Raw genomic sequence first — 14,260 nt, 5'->3', positions numbered from 1 at the left:
TTTCTCAGGTGGAAGTACTCTTCTCCCACTGCGTGTTTTGGTTGTCACTGGTGTGGCTGGGTGTTTTCCTGTCACTGTTGGAAAGTCCTCATTGTCGAATCCCCGAAACTCTGGAGATCCGTCGCTGTGATGGGTGGTCGCCGACGCTGGTGTGGAAAGTATTGACTGTAGGTCCTCTTGATGCTTAGCTGTTGGCGAGACAGGCTCTGTTTGGTGCGGAGTGTAGGGCTGCTCGGGCTGTGTTACCGGGGGCTTCTTGAGCTTGAGGAACCAAGAATTCCTGCGATATTGTCCCTTGGGCGTGTCAATTATATACGATCTCGCGTTGGGTACGTGTGTCAATACTTTTGCGGGTACCCAAAGTTTGTGCGCCTCACGGTAAAGGACCTCCTGTTGCCTTGAGTTGGTGCGGCAACCGTTTGTTTTTATTGAATTGATCCGTTTGGGCTTTTCTTATCGCCGTCAGATGCTCTTGAACTTTTTCCACTAATTCCGGCTGCAAAAGTTCTTTGGAGGATGGTAGGGTCGTTTTTGTCCTGCGTCCCATGAGTCTTTGCACAGGGGAGCCGAGTTTTCCTCTTGGTGTATTTCGATGATGTAACAATGCTAGCCATATGTCTGATGCATCCTCAGCACATTTTGCAAGAAGATTCTTTGCTTCCTGCACATACCTTTCTGCTAGTCCATTAGAGCGTGGAAAGTGAGGGCTTGATAGTCTGTGTTTAAAGTTCCAGTCTTTGCAAAATTTTTGGAACTGATAGGATGTATACTGCGGGCCTCCGTCAGTGCGAAGCTCGTCTGGGATTCCATGTTGAGAAAACCAAATTGTTAACTTCGTGATGATTACGTCGCTAGTGGTTGAACTCAACATCACAAAGTCAAAATAGCCAGAGTACGAGTCAACAACAAGGAGATATTCTTTCCCTTTGTACTGGAACATGTCTGAGGCGACATATTGCCAGGGTCGGGATGGAACTTGCTCACTGCTAAGAAGCTCCTGTGGTGAATCATTTTGAATTTTTTTGGCATGTAGGACATTTTTTAACGTACCTGGTGATGTCTTGCGCCATACTTGGCCAGAACACATGTTCTCGTGCCAATGCCAGTGTGCCTTGAGTTCCTTTGTGGGATAGGTGGAGTTGTGACAAAACTAATGATTTCCAACCGGGGGGTATTACTATTTTGTTGCCCTTGAAGATTATGTCTTCATACACTGCTAATTCTTCACGGAAAGTACAGTATTTTTGCAGGTTGGCCGGTGCTTGATTTCTTGTGTCTGGCCAACCTTGCAGTATCATCTGACGAAGATCCAACAGTTCTGCGCTTTCCTGGATACAGTCCTTCAGTTGTAGTGCTCGTGAGGGTGACAACGGTATGGTCACGTGTACTTCAAACATGGGCTATGGGTCTGGCTCTGGCACGTTGTTACAGTCTCGGCTCAATGTATCTGCTATGTGCAGTTTCGTTCCTTTCCTGTAGATGATGGTTGGGTTGTATGGTAGTATTTCAAACTGTATTCTGTGGAGTCTTGCTGGGCTGTCTTGGAGGGGTTTCTTGAAAATTGCCTCTAATGGCTTGTGGTCTGTTTCTATAGTCAAATGCTGGTTTCCCCAGATGTATTCATGAAATTTTTTGCAAGGCGACAATATGGCATAGGCTTCTTTTTCTATTTGGCTATAGTTCTGTTGGAACTTAGAGAGTGCCTTAGACGCGTACATAATAGGCTGGCCCTCTTGAATGAGCACTGAAGCTACAGAGTGGCTACTGGCATCTACTGAGAGTGTTACCGGCGTAGTGTGGTCATAGTATCTCAGAAGAGGTGGAGATTTTAATGATTCCTTAAGTGCTGCAAATGCAGTTTTTTGTTCTGCATCCCAGTGCCACGCAACGGTTTTTTCCAGTAGTTTTCTAAGTGGCGCTGACAGTTCTGCAACTCTGGGAATGAATTTGGATAAGTAATTCACCATTCCTAGAAATCGTTGAAGTTCTATGACCGATGATGGTTCCTTCAATCTTTCAACTGCTTCTGTTTTCGCCAGATCTGGAAGGATTCTCGTGTCAGACAGTATGTGTCCTAAGAATTTTATTTGTTTTTGTGAAAACGCACTTGCTTGGGTTAAGTGTTAGCCCTGCTTCTTTCAGGTTGCTGATCGCCACGTTGGTGATTTCCTCTAATTCTTCCTGGCTTTCTGCATGTATAAGGATGTCGTCCATCGAACATTCTGCACGTGGTACATCTCGCAGTGTGTGACTCATTTCCTGCTGAAAAACTTCGGGTGCAGAAGCTAGTCCAAACGCCATCCTTTTGCATTTGTACCTGCCCCATGGTGTGGCAAACGTCAGGTATTGGGACGTTCTATCGGTCACTTTGAGCTGCCAGAATCCCTTTTTGCAATCAAGGAGTGTGAAATATTTGGATCCCTTTAGTCGAGCTGTTATTTCCTCTACAGTATGTAAGGGATAGTGTTGTCTCTTTAGGTTTTTGTTTACATCAGATAGGTCCATACAGATTCTAACTTTGCCATTTTTTCTCACCAATACCATGGGAGATACTGCCGGCGTAGGTTCGTTAACGCGTTCGATGATTCCATTTGTAACCACGTAATCGAATTCTTCTTTAACTTGACCTCGAATGGCGTAAGGTACTTTCCTTGATGGGTAGATGGTGAATTTTGGTTCTTCTACCAGGTCGATGTCATATGCAAACTCTTTTAAACATCCTATCCCTTCGAAAAGCAGTTGGTAATTAATATTAAATGGTTTATTTGAATTCAACTTTGAAGCGATTGACATCGTTAGCTGTGATAAAAGTGTACTTCTTGAACATAATTTAGTAACTCACATCCAAGGCTATCGTCTGGAAGGCGGTAGTGGGTTCCCGATGACGCTGTTGCTCTTAGCCGTCCCGTCGTCGTGCCTTCCTCGCCTGGCAGACCTCGCACTCCCGCACGTACTCACGTACATTGTGCGTGATACGGGGCCAGTGGTAGTGTCGGCTAATCTCCCGTCGTGTTTGGTCGGTCTCCGGGTGTCCGGCGAGATTGTGGTCATGTAAGAACCGGAGCGTCGCCTCACGAGCCTCCGGCGGGACGTAGGTCCGCCAGTCCCTGTGTTCTCCCGGTGTTCGTGTCATAATCACGCCCTGTTGCACGTGCCACGCTTCGTCCCCGGCGATCGCCTGTTGGCGGCGTCGGTCGGTGTCTAGTGACGTCCCTTGGGCTCGGCTGACCCGGTGCTGTACACCGGTCATTGTGTTGGGCGGGTCCTCGTCCCCGTCCACATCTGCCGTGATGCACGTACACGCCGCGTCATGTCGTGTCCCGTCGTCTGCTGTGCCCGGCGGTAGTATGCCCTCCCAGTCGTCGGTGTCCGTCAACTCCGCCTGCTTGTCAGGTTCTCGTGAGAGTAAGTCCGGCAGCTGGTTTTCGGTGCCAGGGATATGTTCAACGTCGAAGTCAAAAGACTGGAGGAACAGGGCCCACCGGATTAGTTTGCCCTTCCTTCCCTGCATGGTGTGTAGCCATGTGAGGCATCGATTGTCATTCCTCAGCGTGAAGCTCTTCCCCTCCAGGTGGGGCCGGTACCTCTTCATGGCCCAGACTACGGCTAGACAATCTTGCTCGTTACAATGGTACCGGCGTTCGGCCGGCCCGAGCTTCGCGCTAGCGTAGTCGACGACCTCCTTGTCGCCATTCTGGCCCACGTGAAAGAGTACCGCGCCCACGCCACGTGCGCTGGCGTCCGTCTGTAGGTAGAGGCGGCGCCCGGGGTCTACTTGCGTGAGTATGTGGCAGCGGGTGAAGGCGGCTTTTATCCCGTCAAAGGCACGTTGCGCGTGTTCGCTCCATCGGTACCGTGACTGAGGGGATAGTAGATCGGTCAGCGGGACTATTATCTGTGAAAATTCGGGTATGTAGCTCCTAAGCCAGTTCACGAGGCCAATGAACCGTTGCAATTGCTTGCGTGTTCGTGGGGGTTCCGCCTCCGCGATCTTCCGCAAGTGCTCCGGCTGAGGCCGATTTCCTGCCGCGCTCACGAGGTGTCCCAGGAACTCCACTTCTTGTGTCCCGATGTGGCACTTCTGTGGCGTGACCGTTAGGTGGTGTGTGGCAAGGCGTTCCAATACCAGCGCGATGTGTCTAATGTGGTCCTCCCACGTCTCGGAGAATACTATCACGTCATCCAGGTAAGCGATTGCGAATTGACCTAGGTAGCCCTCTAACATTCGGGTCATCATCCCTTGAAATGTGGCTGGGGCGCATTTTAACCCAAAAGGCATGGCGCGAAACTGGAATTTACGTCCGTCAGGAATCGTGAATGCCATTTTCTCCCTGTCCTCAGCTCGTATGGGCACTTGCCAATAGCCGGCCTTCAGGTCGAGTGTGCTGAAGACCCTCGCTCGACCGAGTCCGGCCACGGCGGCCTCGACGCTGATTTGAGGTGGAGGGGCACTGATCGTGATTGCATTTAACGGACGGAAGTTGACGCAAAAACACAATGAGCTGTCCTTTTTGGGGGCCAGAACCTTGCATGCGTTATAATGGCTGCTTGAAGGCTCTATCACCCCGTCCTTGAGCATGTCTGACACCTGTTTGCGGATGGCTCGCTGTTCACGGAATCCGTAGCCTCTTGGGGACTCGTGCACGGGGTTGTCGTCTGTTGTCGGGATATGATGCTCTGTGACAGTGGTGCGCCTGAGGCGGTCGGTGACACTGAAGACGTCTCGCCTCTCTGCTAGTACGCGGTTGACGGCTGCCTGGTACTCGGGAGGGACATTGTGGCGCAACTGCTCCAAGGTTAAGCTCTCCGTGTATGTCTCGGGGGGTGGCGTGAGGCGTGCGCGGTTACCTATATGGACTCGCGTGGGTCTCATTTCTATCACCCCCACCTGCTCTGCTAACCACGGCTGGCCTAGTACGATCTCCTTGTGTAAGTTCTCAACGACAAGGGCAGTCACTGTGGTGGTGAAGTCCCGAAGGCTTACCTTGAGCTCTGCTTGTCCCACCATCACTCCTGGTTGGGTGCTGGTTGCTAGTCTCAGCTCGGCCTGGTGTGGCTGCAGCGTGCCGGGGGCGGTACCAGGTGGGGTGCCACGAAGATGTGACTCGCGCCTGTGTCCACCAGGGCCGCCGCGGGGCGTCCGTTGACCTCCACCGGGAGTCGCAGTAGTCCGTCTCGAGCGCGGGTCAGCTGGTTCAGCTGGGGTGGCGTCTCCTCCGCGTGTTGCGCGGGCTGGGTCGTGGTGTTCGGAGGCATGGTGTTTAGTGCCACACCCCCGGGGTTGCTTTTCGCGTCGTTTGGGGGGGGGGGGGGGGGGGGGGGGGGGGGGTGTTGGTTTGCTGGCGAGTCGATGGCGCGGCACCGCGTGGGTGGTGGGTACCCGCTTGTATCGGAGTCACATCTGACAGGCGACCTTGGCTCTAGTGCGAGGCTGGTGTTCTCGCGCCCCGTGTTACGTTCAGTTTCTGTGGCCTGTTGTACGTAGGCCTCTATGGACTCGGGTCGACAACACCGCAAGAAGGGTTGCAGTTCGTTTCGCATCAGGGCCGTCACTGTAGTGAGAGCGGCGATCGGTTCGGTGGTGGGTGCTACTCGCTTGAACAACTGGATCTTCTGAGCTACGAAATGTTCGGCAGGTTCGCCTTCGCGTTGGTGTTCGCCGTAGAATCGGGAGGTGCACTGGACTAGCGCTTGGTCGGTGTCGAACTGGTTTCTGAGGGACGTCGCGAATTCTTCCCAGGGCATGGCGAACCGTCCCCAGAGGCCTTACCACTGGCGGGCGGTCCCCCTTCAGCTGCTCGCTGATGCGTCCCGACCACTCGTCTGCCGGTATGCCGGACCGTGCTAGCCTCGCTTCGCAGTGCGTTAAGAACTCCTTCGGGTCCTCGTGCCCAACTCCGCTGAATTCGGGTAGCACCAGCTTCCCTGAGTAGCAGGTGCTGTGGCTGTACGCACCGGTGTGTGGTACGGCGAGTGACGATGGTTTGCGGGCGTAAATAGCGGTCGGGTGGGTGTGTGTACCCATCTGGCACGTAGTTGGTAGCGTGTCTACCAATGTCTCGCTGGTCGTTGTTTCCGTTTTGAGTGGTACCCACTGCCACGGTAATTGTACCTGAGATTTTTCCGGTGGTGCCTCGTCCCATGGTCTGACCCAGGTGTGATCGGGCGCTTCGTTCAGGTGGGCTGTGCACTGACACGTTCGGTACCATGGCAGTGATCCCGTCAGCAGGTCGACATTTTTGGGTAGTAGGCAGTGTGCGCACATGACGCTTCTCGGTGGTGCCTGCATGGTTTTGCGGTTGTTCTGGCCTATTGTTTACTATTCACTCGTGCTGGTCAGTGTGCGCGCGCGTGTTGTGCGGTCGGCGTGGCGGTCGGCGGCTGGAGAGGTGCCCAGACAGTCGCACAAAGCGGAGGGCAGAAACGGGCGTTTAGAAGGAGGGGGAGTGCGGATGGGCGTGCGAGGCGATGGCCGAGAGCTTCCGGACAGCCGCACAAAGCGGAGGTCGAAACGGGCGCAGTGTGGAGGGGTGATGGAGGGGTGCTGGTGGTGAGGAGGGGTGCTGGTGGTGACGTCGGTGGTCCGCGTCACTAGCTGGGCCGGAATGTTCGCTGGGGGAGGGGGGTTGTTGTAGCCCCTTTGTCTCCTTGCTGTGTCGCGCCGGTCTGTCTGACCCTAATCCCCTTTTCTGCGCAAAATGGCCATCCTGTGTCCGCGTTGTGGCCGGAAAGAAAAAATGGACAGATAATGGCAAAAAAAAGTTTACCGGGAAAGTTTTCTGTAACGCACTTGAAGGAAGTCTTGAATTTTCTGTTTTCGCCCCACGCAGCGGGCGCCAAATGCCGTCGCCTGGGTTCTCGTGTTCGAGACTCGGCGGTGTCCCTAGCGGGAAGACTGTTTTCTTGCGGGGAAACGTGTCCGGGAGGGCGCCAGGCTAACGAGGTGGTTAGCATCGAAGTGGGTCGTGAGGTCCGAAAGCCCCTGCGTGGCCCACTAGGAACGGCGGCGGTGGTGATGCTGTTAGGGGTCCCTAATGCCTGCTATACCACTGGCCCTACACAGCATAGGATGCTGATCCCTAACTGGATTGGTGAGGTTCAGAAATAACATACACGGCTTTGCACTGTCGTTTACACGCCGCGCACGGAGTGTGCGGAGTGGACGTTTAATTACGTTAGCAAATTACACTTGCAATTACATTCACATGATTTCCCTACATAAAGTACACTGTCATTAAACACTGGGCGCTCTGACGCGCCGTTACTAAAGTTACGTCTTCAAGCCAGTCGAGGTTGAGGGAGAGAGTTTGATTAGAGGCGGATAATCCCGTAATTGGTGAACGGCGACGCGTGGGCCCACCTGGGTGGACCGCGGCTCGCTATTAAATTAAGTAAAGTCTACGATTAGATTTAGCCAGTGCCTGTGCACTCGGCGATTAATTAAAAGTCTGTTGTGGCGGGAGTCGGCCCGTACCGTATATTGCACAGCCCCACGTAATGCGTTGTGCGGGGCGTGTTAAGTTTACGCGGCTGGGTTAGGCCCTACACCGGAAAAGGACCGGGCGCACACGGTGAGTAGTTAAAAAAGGTTTCGGGGTTTGACTCAGATGGAAGTTCAATGAAGACAAAGAGATGATGGCTCCCCGTGGGACGTGCGTCCGTCCCGGTCCGCGAGTCGCGCTGTGCTGGCGTCTGGCCCCGGCGTGAGGGGAGGGGTGAGCTCCCTGTCGCGCCAGAGTTTCTAAAGTTCCATTATTCGTAAAAAATTATATTAGTAACAATAAGCAAGTGGCTCTAAATTCACACAATAAAACTTAATGATTAACTTAATATATATATATATATATATATATATATATATATATATATATATATATATATATATGTTTTAGAAATGACATGTAACAAGTTTGTATAAAATAAGTTTGAATTATTAGAGTCACACTGGAGACTGTTCGTTGCTTGATGACTGCTCCAGTGGCAAATGATAAATGCTAATTTGGGGCGGTTTTAGTTAAGTCACATATTACACTATTGAATTCAGGCTGAAGGCCGCAAGGGGAGCACTCACAGCTGTTTTAGTAAAAAACTACACGTGAGTGGCCCGGGCACTCCTACGTCGCACTTGTGTTGCACGGTGTTGTTTATTCAAAGTGGCGTATTCATTAAAGTGTAGTGAATTTACCGTGTACGGGACTCGGTTTGTCTTGCCGATTAAGTTAAGGGCGTTGATAATACCTAAGTTCCGCGGCGCTCGTCTGACTTGGGTGGGCCATGGCTAGAGGCGCGTTCCGTTAGCGGGGTCGGATACTGGCAGTTGCAGGTCGGGCTTTAGGGTGGCCTTCGGTCGGACGACGCCACGATGAAATGTAATTTTTAAAAAAAGTTTAATTTGTTTTTGTATTTTAAAAATTATTTTTTATTTCTTGACCTAATTATCAACATGTTCTTTTACTAGTGGTTATAGGCTGTGTTATATATAATAACTTAAAATGTATTTGAATACAATTATTCGGCTGATCTGAAAATATGGTAATCCAAACAGTTAGGATTGTCGGGACTCCGCTGTACAATTTTGTTTTAACTTCTCAAGGAGCCAGAAATGCATTTAAATAGCCTTTTAAGTTGTTTTATTTTAATTTAGAACTTTCCTTCTAACCGGGAGGTGTTCTATGGTGCATAGAAAGAACTTGTCCAGTTATCAGCCCCTCCCGAAAGTCGAGGCAGGGTCCACTACTGCTACCTTTGAATATATATACTGTATAGAAGTCGCCAGCCCAGGTTAAAATTTCTAATACGGTTTTGAGGTAGTTGGTTAATTCACCGCAGCAATCGCCACCATCTCTAGGGCATCGACTTGTGGTGGTCCCTAGCGGACAAGTGTCTAACTCTTCAAACACCCCTTCCCCCTCCCGTTGAACGACCTCGAGCTGCAGTGAATGATGGGTGAAAGGTGCGGGGAATGACAGCGGGGAACAGTTCTGCGCTCTAACGTGTAAATAACAACTAAGACGATACAGGGCGTTACGGCAGCGCACTGCAGCGGTGAAGTTACCGAGCTGTGCTCGTCATACGCTCCTGAAAAAACGTAGAGTAAATCCTATTCCGCTCGTGACTTCTATACAGTATATATATTCAAAGCTGCTACTGTGCACCTGGGGCAGGTCGGTGAAGTGGCGCGGTGTGTGTGAGCAGGTGCAGCAGGCGACTCGCACGGCTCAGCGCCAGTGCCAGTGCCCCACCAGCCAGTGCCGCAAGCTCAAGGTCAGGAAGGTCGGCGAGGGCAAGTACAACATCGCGGGAAGGAACGTCTTCATTCGCGTGAGTACCTACCCAGGGGCGCAACAACACGGGGGAGGGGGGCAAGGGTATTTTGCCCCCCCCCCCCCCCCTGAAACCTTGAAGTGGGGGGCAAACGGGGGCAAAGAAAGTGCTGTGTAATCAATTTTCAGATGATAAAACTGCTTAAATAGCACCATTTTCCACCTTGAAATACAAATTTTCTCGGGGGAGGACCCCCGGACCCCCCCCCCCCCCCCCCGCTTCAATAATGGGAAAGGATCGATGATTCTTCATAAAAAGGTATATTGCCCCCCCCCCTCCTTTTGTAAATTTAGTTGTTATGCCCCTGTACCTACCAGTGGCATCGTCGTCGCCAGCGGCCTTAGAGCAATGGGTTCGAAGGGGCCTGCCTGGTCTCAGTGGTGCATTTGCGTTGGTGAGCGCGACGCTCGCTGGTGCTTCTAGCCCAAGGCTCTGAAACTGGCACGTAGTCTTTTCGTCATGCACGGGCCAACTATGAGATTGGAGCAGTAACGAGAACTTCATATGGCTGAGGAATGAAGATAAAAGGGTGTAATGCAAGTCTTTTGAGTGCTTCCAAGACTATCTACTGTGTTTCATGTCCAAAAGTATTCTTAAAACACACATTTTAGCCATTTTCTTTCTTCTAAAAACACAGTTGGGAATTAAAATTTGGAAACAAAACCACTCATCTACCCTCAGTTTATTCTTAAAACACGTTTCTTAAGCAGACACAAATCTAATCATTTTGGCAGTTTTCAAATCATATTTTTTTTTTATGAAGCTCTGCATTCTGTACGTGTGCCCAGTTAGGCGCGGCCCTTCATAAATGATATGGTCGTCTTCCCGGAACGTGACTTTAATAAATGATGTCTAAGATGAAGTGGTGGAGGGATGTAAGGAGGTTAGGAAGATGGGAGTGTTTCAAGAAAACTCAAACCATTCATTTACATTTACTATGGACAATTAAGTGTTGAGGAAGTCATAGTACACAATATGTGGTATATGTATAGTATTAAGGTTGGACAGAGAGAGTGTGAGGGACATAGTGTGTGGCAAAGTTGGTAGTGCACGGGACGACGACGTGACGGAAGAGTGGAACAGATGTAACGGGAATGAGTGTAACGCAATCAGCAGTAATAAAGATTGAATGAAGAAGCGAAAATATTGATGTGTTAAAAAATTACACAATAGACAATGTTATGCCCTCCTCTCACTTAATTATTATTATAGACCCGGAAAATTCGCGAGTTCAAACATCCAGGATAGACTCCAATATCCTCTACACACTCGGGCAAATGCCAAACTGTTCATTGGCTGCTGACTTGTGAGTCATCTCGACCGGGTGGCCTGTGATTCGACATTTCTATGAGTGAGGGTCTCTAATTGGCCCCTCAGTCCTCCAGATTAACAGTGGACCAATGACAGAAGCAGCACTAAGGTATAATTATTTGAATTTTAGCATAACACGAAATGAACCCGCAAATTTTCTGGGTCTCTAGTTATCGTACAGAACGGTCTGAGAGTTGTGTGTGTGTGTGTGTTGCACCTGCAGCTGCTGAAGGGGCGCCACATGATGGTGCGAGTGGGCGGCGGCTGGGACACGCTGGAACACTTCCTGCTGCGCCACGACCCGTGCCAGGTGAAGGTCGTGCCGCGCGACAAGTCTGCCTCCCCCTACCTGCACATCCAGGCCAAGTACCGCAGCCCCCCGCCCGCCGACCACGTGGGGCGCTAGCTGGCGCGTCCGCGCACCCCCTTCCACCTCCCGGTCCCCCCGGCACGCCTACAACCACGCGCCAGTGTCGCCCGCACGGACCACTTCGCACTGCTGCTCGTCTGCACGACCCTCTCAGTTCTCGGTCAGTCATTTGTTCCGGTGTCTTCTGGACTGAGGGGCGCAACAACAGGGGGGGGGGGGGGGGGGCAAGGGGTATTTTGCCCCCCCTCCTCTGAAACCTTGGAAGTAGGGGCAAACGGGTGCAAACACGGTGCTGTGTAATCAATTTTTAGATGATAAAACTGCTTAAATAGCACCATTTTCCAACCTTGAAATACAAATTTTTGTCGGCGGAAGACACCCCGGACCCCCCTCCCCCCCGCTTCAATAGGGGGGGGGGGATCGTTGATTCTTTATAAAAAAGGTATGTTGCCCCCCCCCCCCCCCCCCCCCCCTTGGAAATTTAGTTGTTGCGCCCCTGCTTCTGTTCAATCTCACCTTCTGTGGAATCGTACTACTAAAAGCGTTGGATAGTGTGAAGCTATTTTCAGCCTTTTTTTTTTTTTTTTTTTTTTAAACAACCAGCATAAAAATGTTTGTAAAATAAAGAAAATTTATGCTAACCTCACACGGGGCTGCAGAGAAGTGGAGTAGAATTGCAGTAAAGTGTGAAACTGGAGGGTGTGCATTTTCTATCGGTTCAGAGAGGATGTTGTTGTCGGACATGTGGGCATCCAATGACTTGCCTGAGATGAACATATGCTTATCACAGAGTTAAGTCGCGAAACGAGAAGGCCTCCGGCTGGAGTTGATCCAGCAAGACTTACCGGCAGCTGCAAGATGTCGCCAGCTCTCACTCAGACCGTACGAGGAGTCAGACTCTAGTGCCGAGTAGTAGTCGCGTTGTGCTTGGAGCGGGTAACTTGCGTCTTGCTCGTGATGTCGCGAGTGGTTGAAATGCTTGCCGTTGATCGATGGTCCGTGCATCTTCCGCGGGCAAGCTTTGATGCACCATTGAAACAGTTTGCCAGCAGACAACGCATTTTAATTATGTTTACAGTTTCATGTCCTTTTTCTGCATCTAGTTAAGAAGTTTCCCTTAAAATGTCCATTTAAATTTTCTTGGCACAATTTTAATTTGAAAAAGTTTACCATTCTTATGGTGATCAACTATGAAAAAAAAAAAATCATTGTTTAAAATAATTCAGAAATGTGGAAACAAAATATTTATAATATATATTTATAACCAGTTCAGATATAAAAAAAATGATTGGAAAGAATGTAAGGAATTTCAAAAGTGGAGTTTTTTTCCTCCGAACTGTTAATATCTCAGTTTTGCACTACGTAATGTCTATGTGTTATTTTTTTCACTTCTAAAGTTAAGACTGTATGTATAAAAATAAAGTATATGGTGGTACATTTATTGTGAAACGCCTAAAGTCTCTAGAGACTTATGTTTATTTTTTATTAGTAAATGAAAACGCACTGCTAACCAAATGACTGTATTGACTCGAATCTAAGACACCACCGATTCTAAGGTGCATCTATCTTTTGAACCTTTGTTTCTCTCTAAAGAAATTAAGTGTACCTACTAATATAAGATTCTCTTCAATTTAAGTAACACATTTGTATGTCATTGGAAATGGTAATATGGATGAATTAATTCTAAGAATATTACTACCTCCACAGTGCAGTTCAGCAAGGTTCGAGCACAGGCTACAATGGTAGACCTTGCATTTAGCTGCTTCAACTGTACGTAAGGAGGGGTTGTTCTTTGACCTTTTAAGTGCTCTGGATATTTCTGAAATAAGCAGGAGCCTTGCTTACACAGTGCTGTGCCTGTGATTAGCACCATTTTATCTTGATGTGACAGTAAGCTACCTACCTCTTGTTGAACAACCAGCTCTAGTTTTTGCTTATCACAAATGTTAAACGAATTTGCTTGCAAATGTAGAAAGTCATTAAATTTGTCAGACTCTGTACATTTTTAAATGGTTCATCTTTAGAAATAACAAATTCTGTGAACATAAGGACGCCACCAATTGTTACACATAGAAAATGTTTTGATCTTGAAACATCTTAAACAAGTGCATCTTAGAATCGAGTGAATTCTGTACCCCCACACTGGAGTGAAACCAGCACTTAGAAAATGCTTGAACATCCTGAATGGCTGTAGAGTTGTAGACAGCTGGGGATGTAATATACTGTTGGTGTTGAAAATGCATGGTGTACTTGACCTGACTTGTGATTACACTTACTGTGGTGTGGCATCACGCACTCACTGTTGGATTTCTTACTACAATGAATTGGGAAGGCTTCCTTTTGGATGGTGAACAAAAATTAAATGGAAAATGTGCAAAAACTTGTTTGTAAAAAAGTGAAAGGAGTATTTAAAAAACATACAGACTAAGTATACTGCCATGAATCCAAAAGTACAGAGTTTCTGATTGGCTGGTGTGAGTCATAAAGTAGTGTGTTGTTACATTTGTAACTGTAATAAAGATTTTGAGGGTGCCACTCGCACACAATTAGTATGTAGAGTGCAAAACTGACAGCAAAATTTTTTTTTAACCTGACACATGATGGTTTTGTTTTAAATACAAGTCTGTGTCTGAAAAAAAAAATTATGTTTTCCTGGACATGGTGTAGAAAACATTTTCAGAAAGTGACCAAAAATTGGAAAGAGCTTTATTTTACTCAAACTAATGCACAGTACCAATGAGACATTTTTCTTGTACATTTTATTGCGGACTGAAATGGCTACGATTTTTTCACGGTGAAGTTTACCCATGCTACCAGTTGTGAATCGAGCAGCGAGTGTGTGATCTCTATGAGGTATTTAGTTAAGCAGTGAATAAAAAAAAAATTATTAAAAATACTCATTTTTTTGTATTAGTTGTAGTTGGATATAACTATTTTTTTTACTGCGCTAAACATGAACTGACAGCATGGTTTTTGAATCGAATACTAAACTCTTGTTTTATACTACTTAAGAGAGAACTTGTATTTTTTAATTTTGGAATGCACATTTCTTTATTAGTTTTGTATTGTACAAAATAAATGCATGTCAGATTGTATTGTAATCTAGTGGCACAATAGTTCAGAGATCTAATATGTGGTACCTAAACTATGCTATTACCAAAGCTTTGAAAAAAAAAAAATGTGAATTGTTTGTAAAAGAAGTTAAGAATTTTGTAAAGTTATGTATTTGAAAAAAAATAAAATTGTTTTTTCTGT

General features: G+C 48.2%; 1 protein-coding gene across 1 annotated transcript in view; it reads left to right on the top strand.

The window, feature by feature from the left end:
- The window catches only part of LOC134536891 (growth arrest-specific protein 2-like), a 144,243-nt gene extending 132,033 nt beyond the window's left edge, over positions 1-12,210 (top strand). Inside the window, exons 7-8 of the mRNA XM_063376953.1 lie at positions 9,196-9,321; positions 10,859-12,210. Coding sequence (XP_063233023.1) covers positions 9,196-9,321; positions 10,859-11,041 — 309 coding nt within the window. The 3' untranslated portion in view covers positions 11,042-12,210. The remainder of the gene's footprint in view (positions 1-9,195; positions 9,322-10,858) is intronic.
- The last annotated feature ends 2,050 nt before the right edge of the window (positions 12,211-14,260 follow it).

Source organism: Bacillus rossius, chromosome 11 (assembly GCF_032445375.1).
Source record: "Bacillus rossius redtenbacheri isolate Brsri chromosome 11, Brsri_v3, whole genome shotgun sequence".
NCBI lineage: Eukaryota > Metazoa > Arthropoda > Insecta > Phasmatodea > Bacillidae > Bacillus > Bacillus rossius.
Note: the sequence above shows the minus strand (reverse complement) of the source record. Positions and strands in the feature narration are given on the sequence as shown.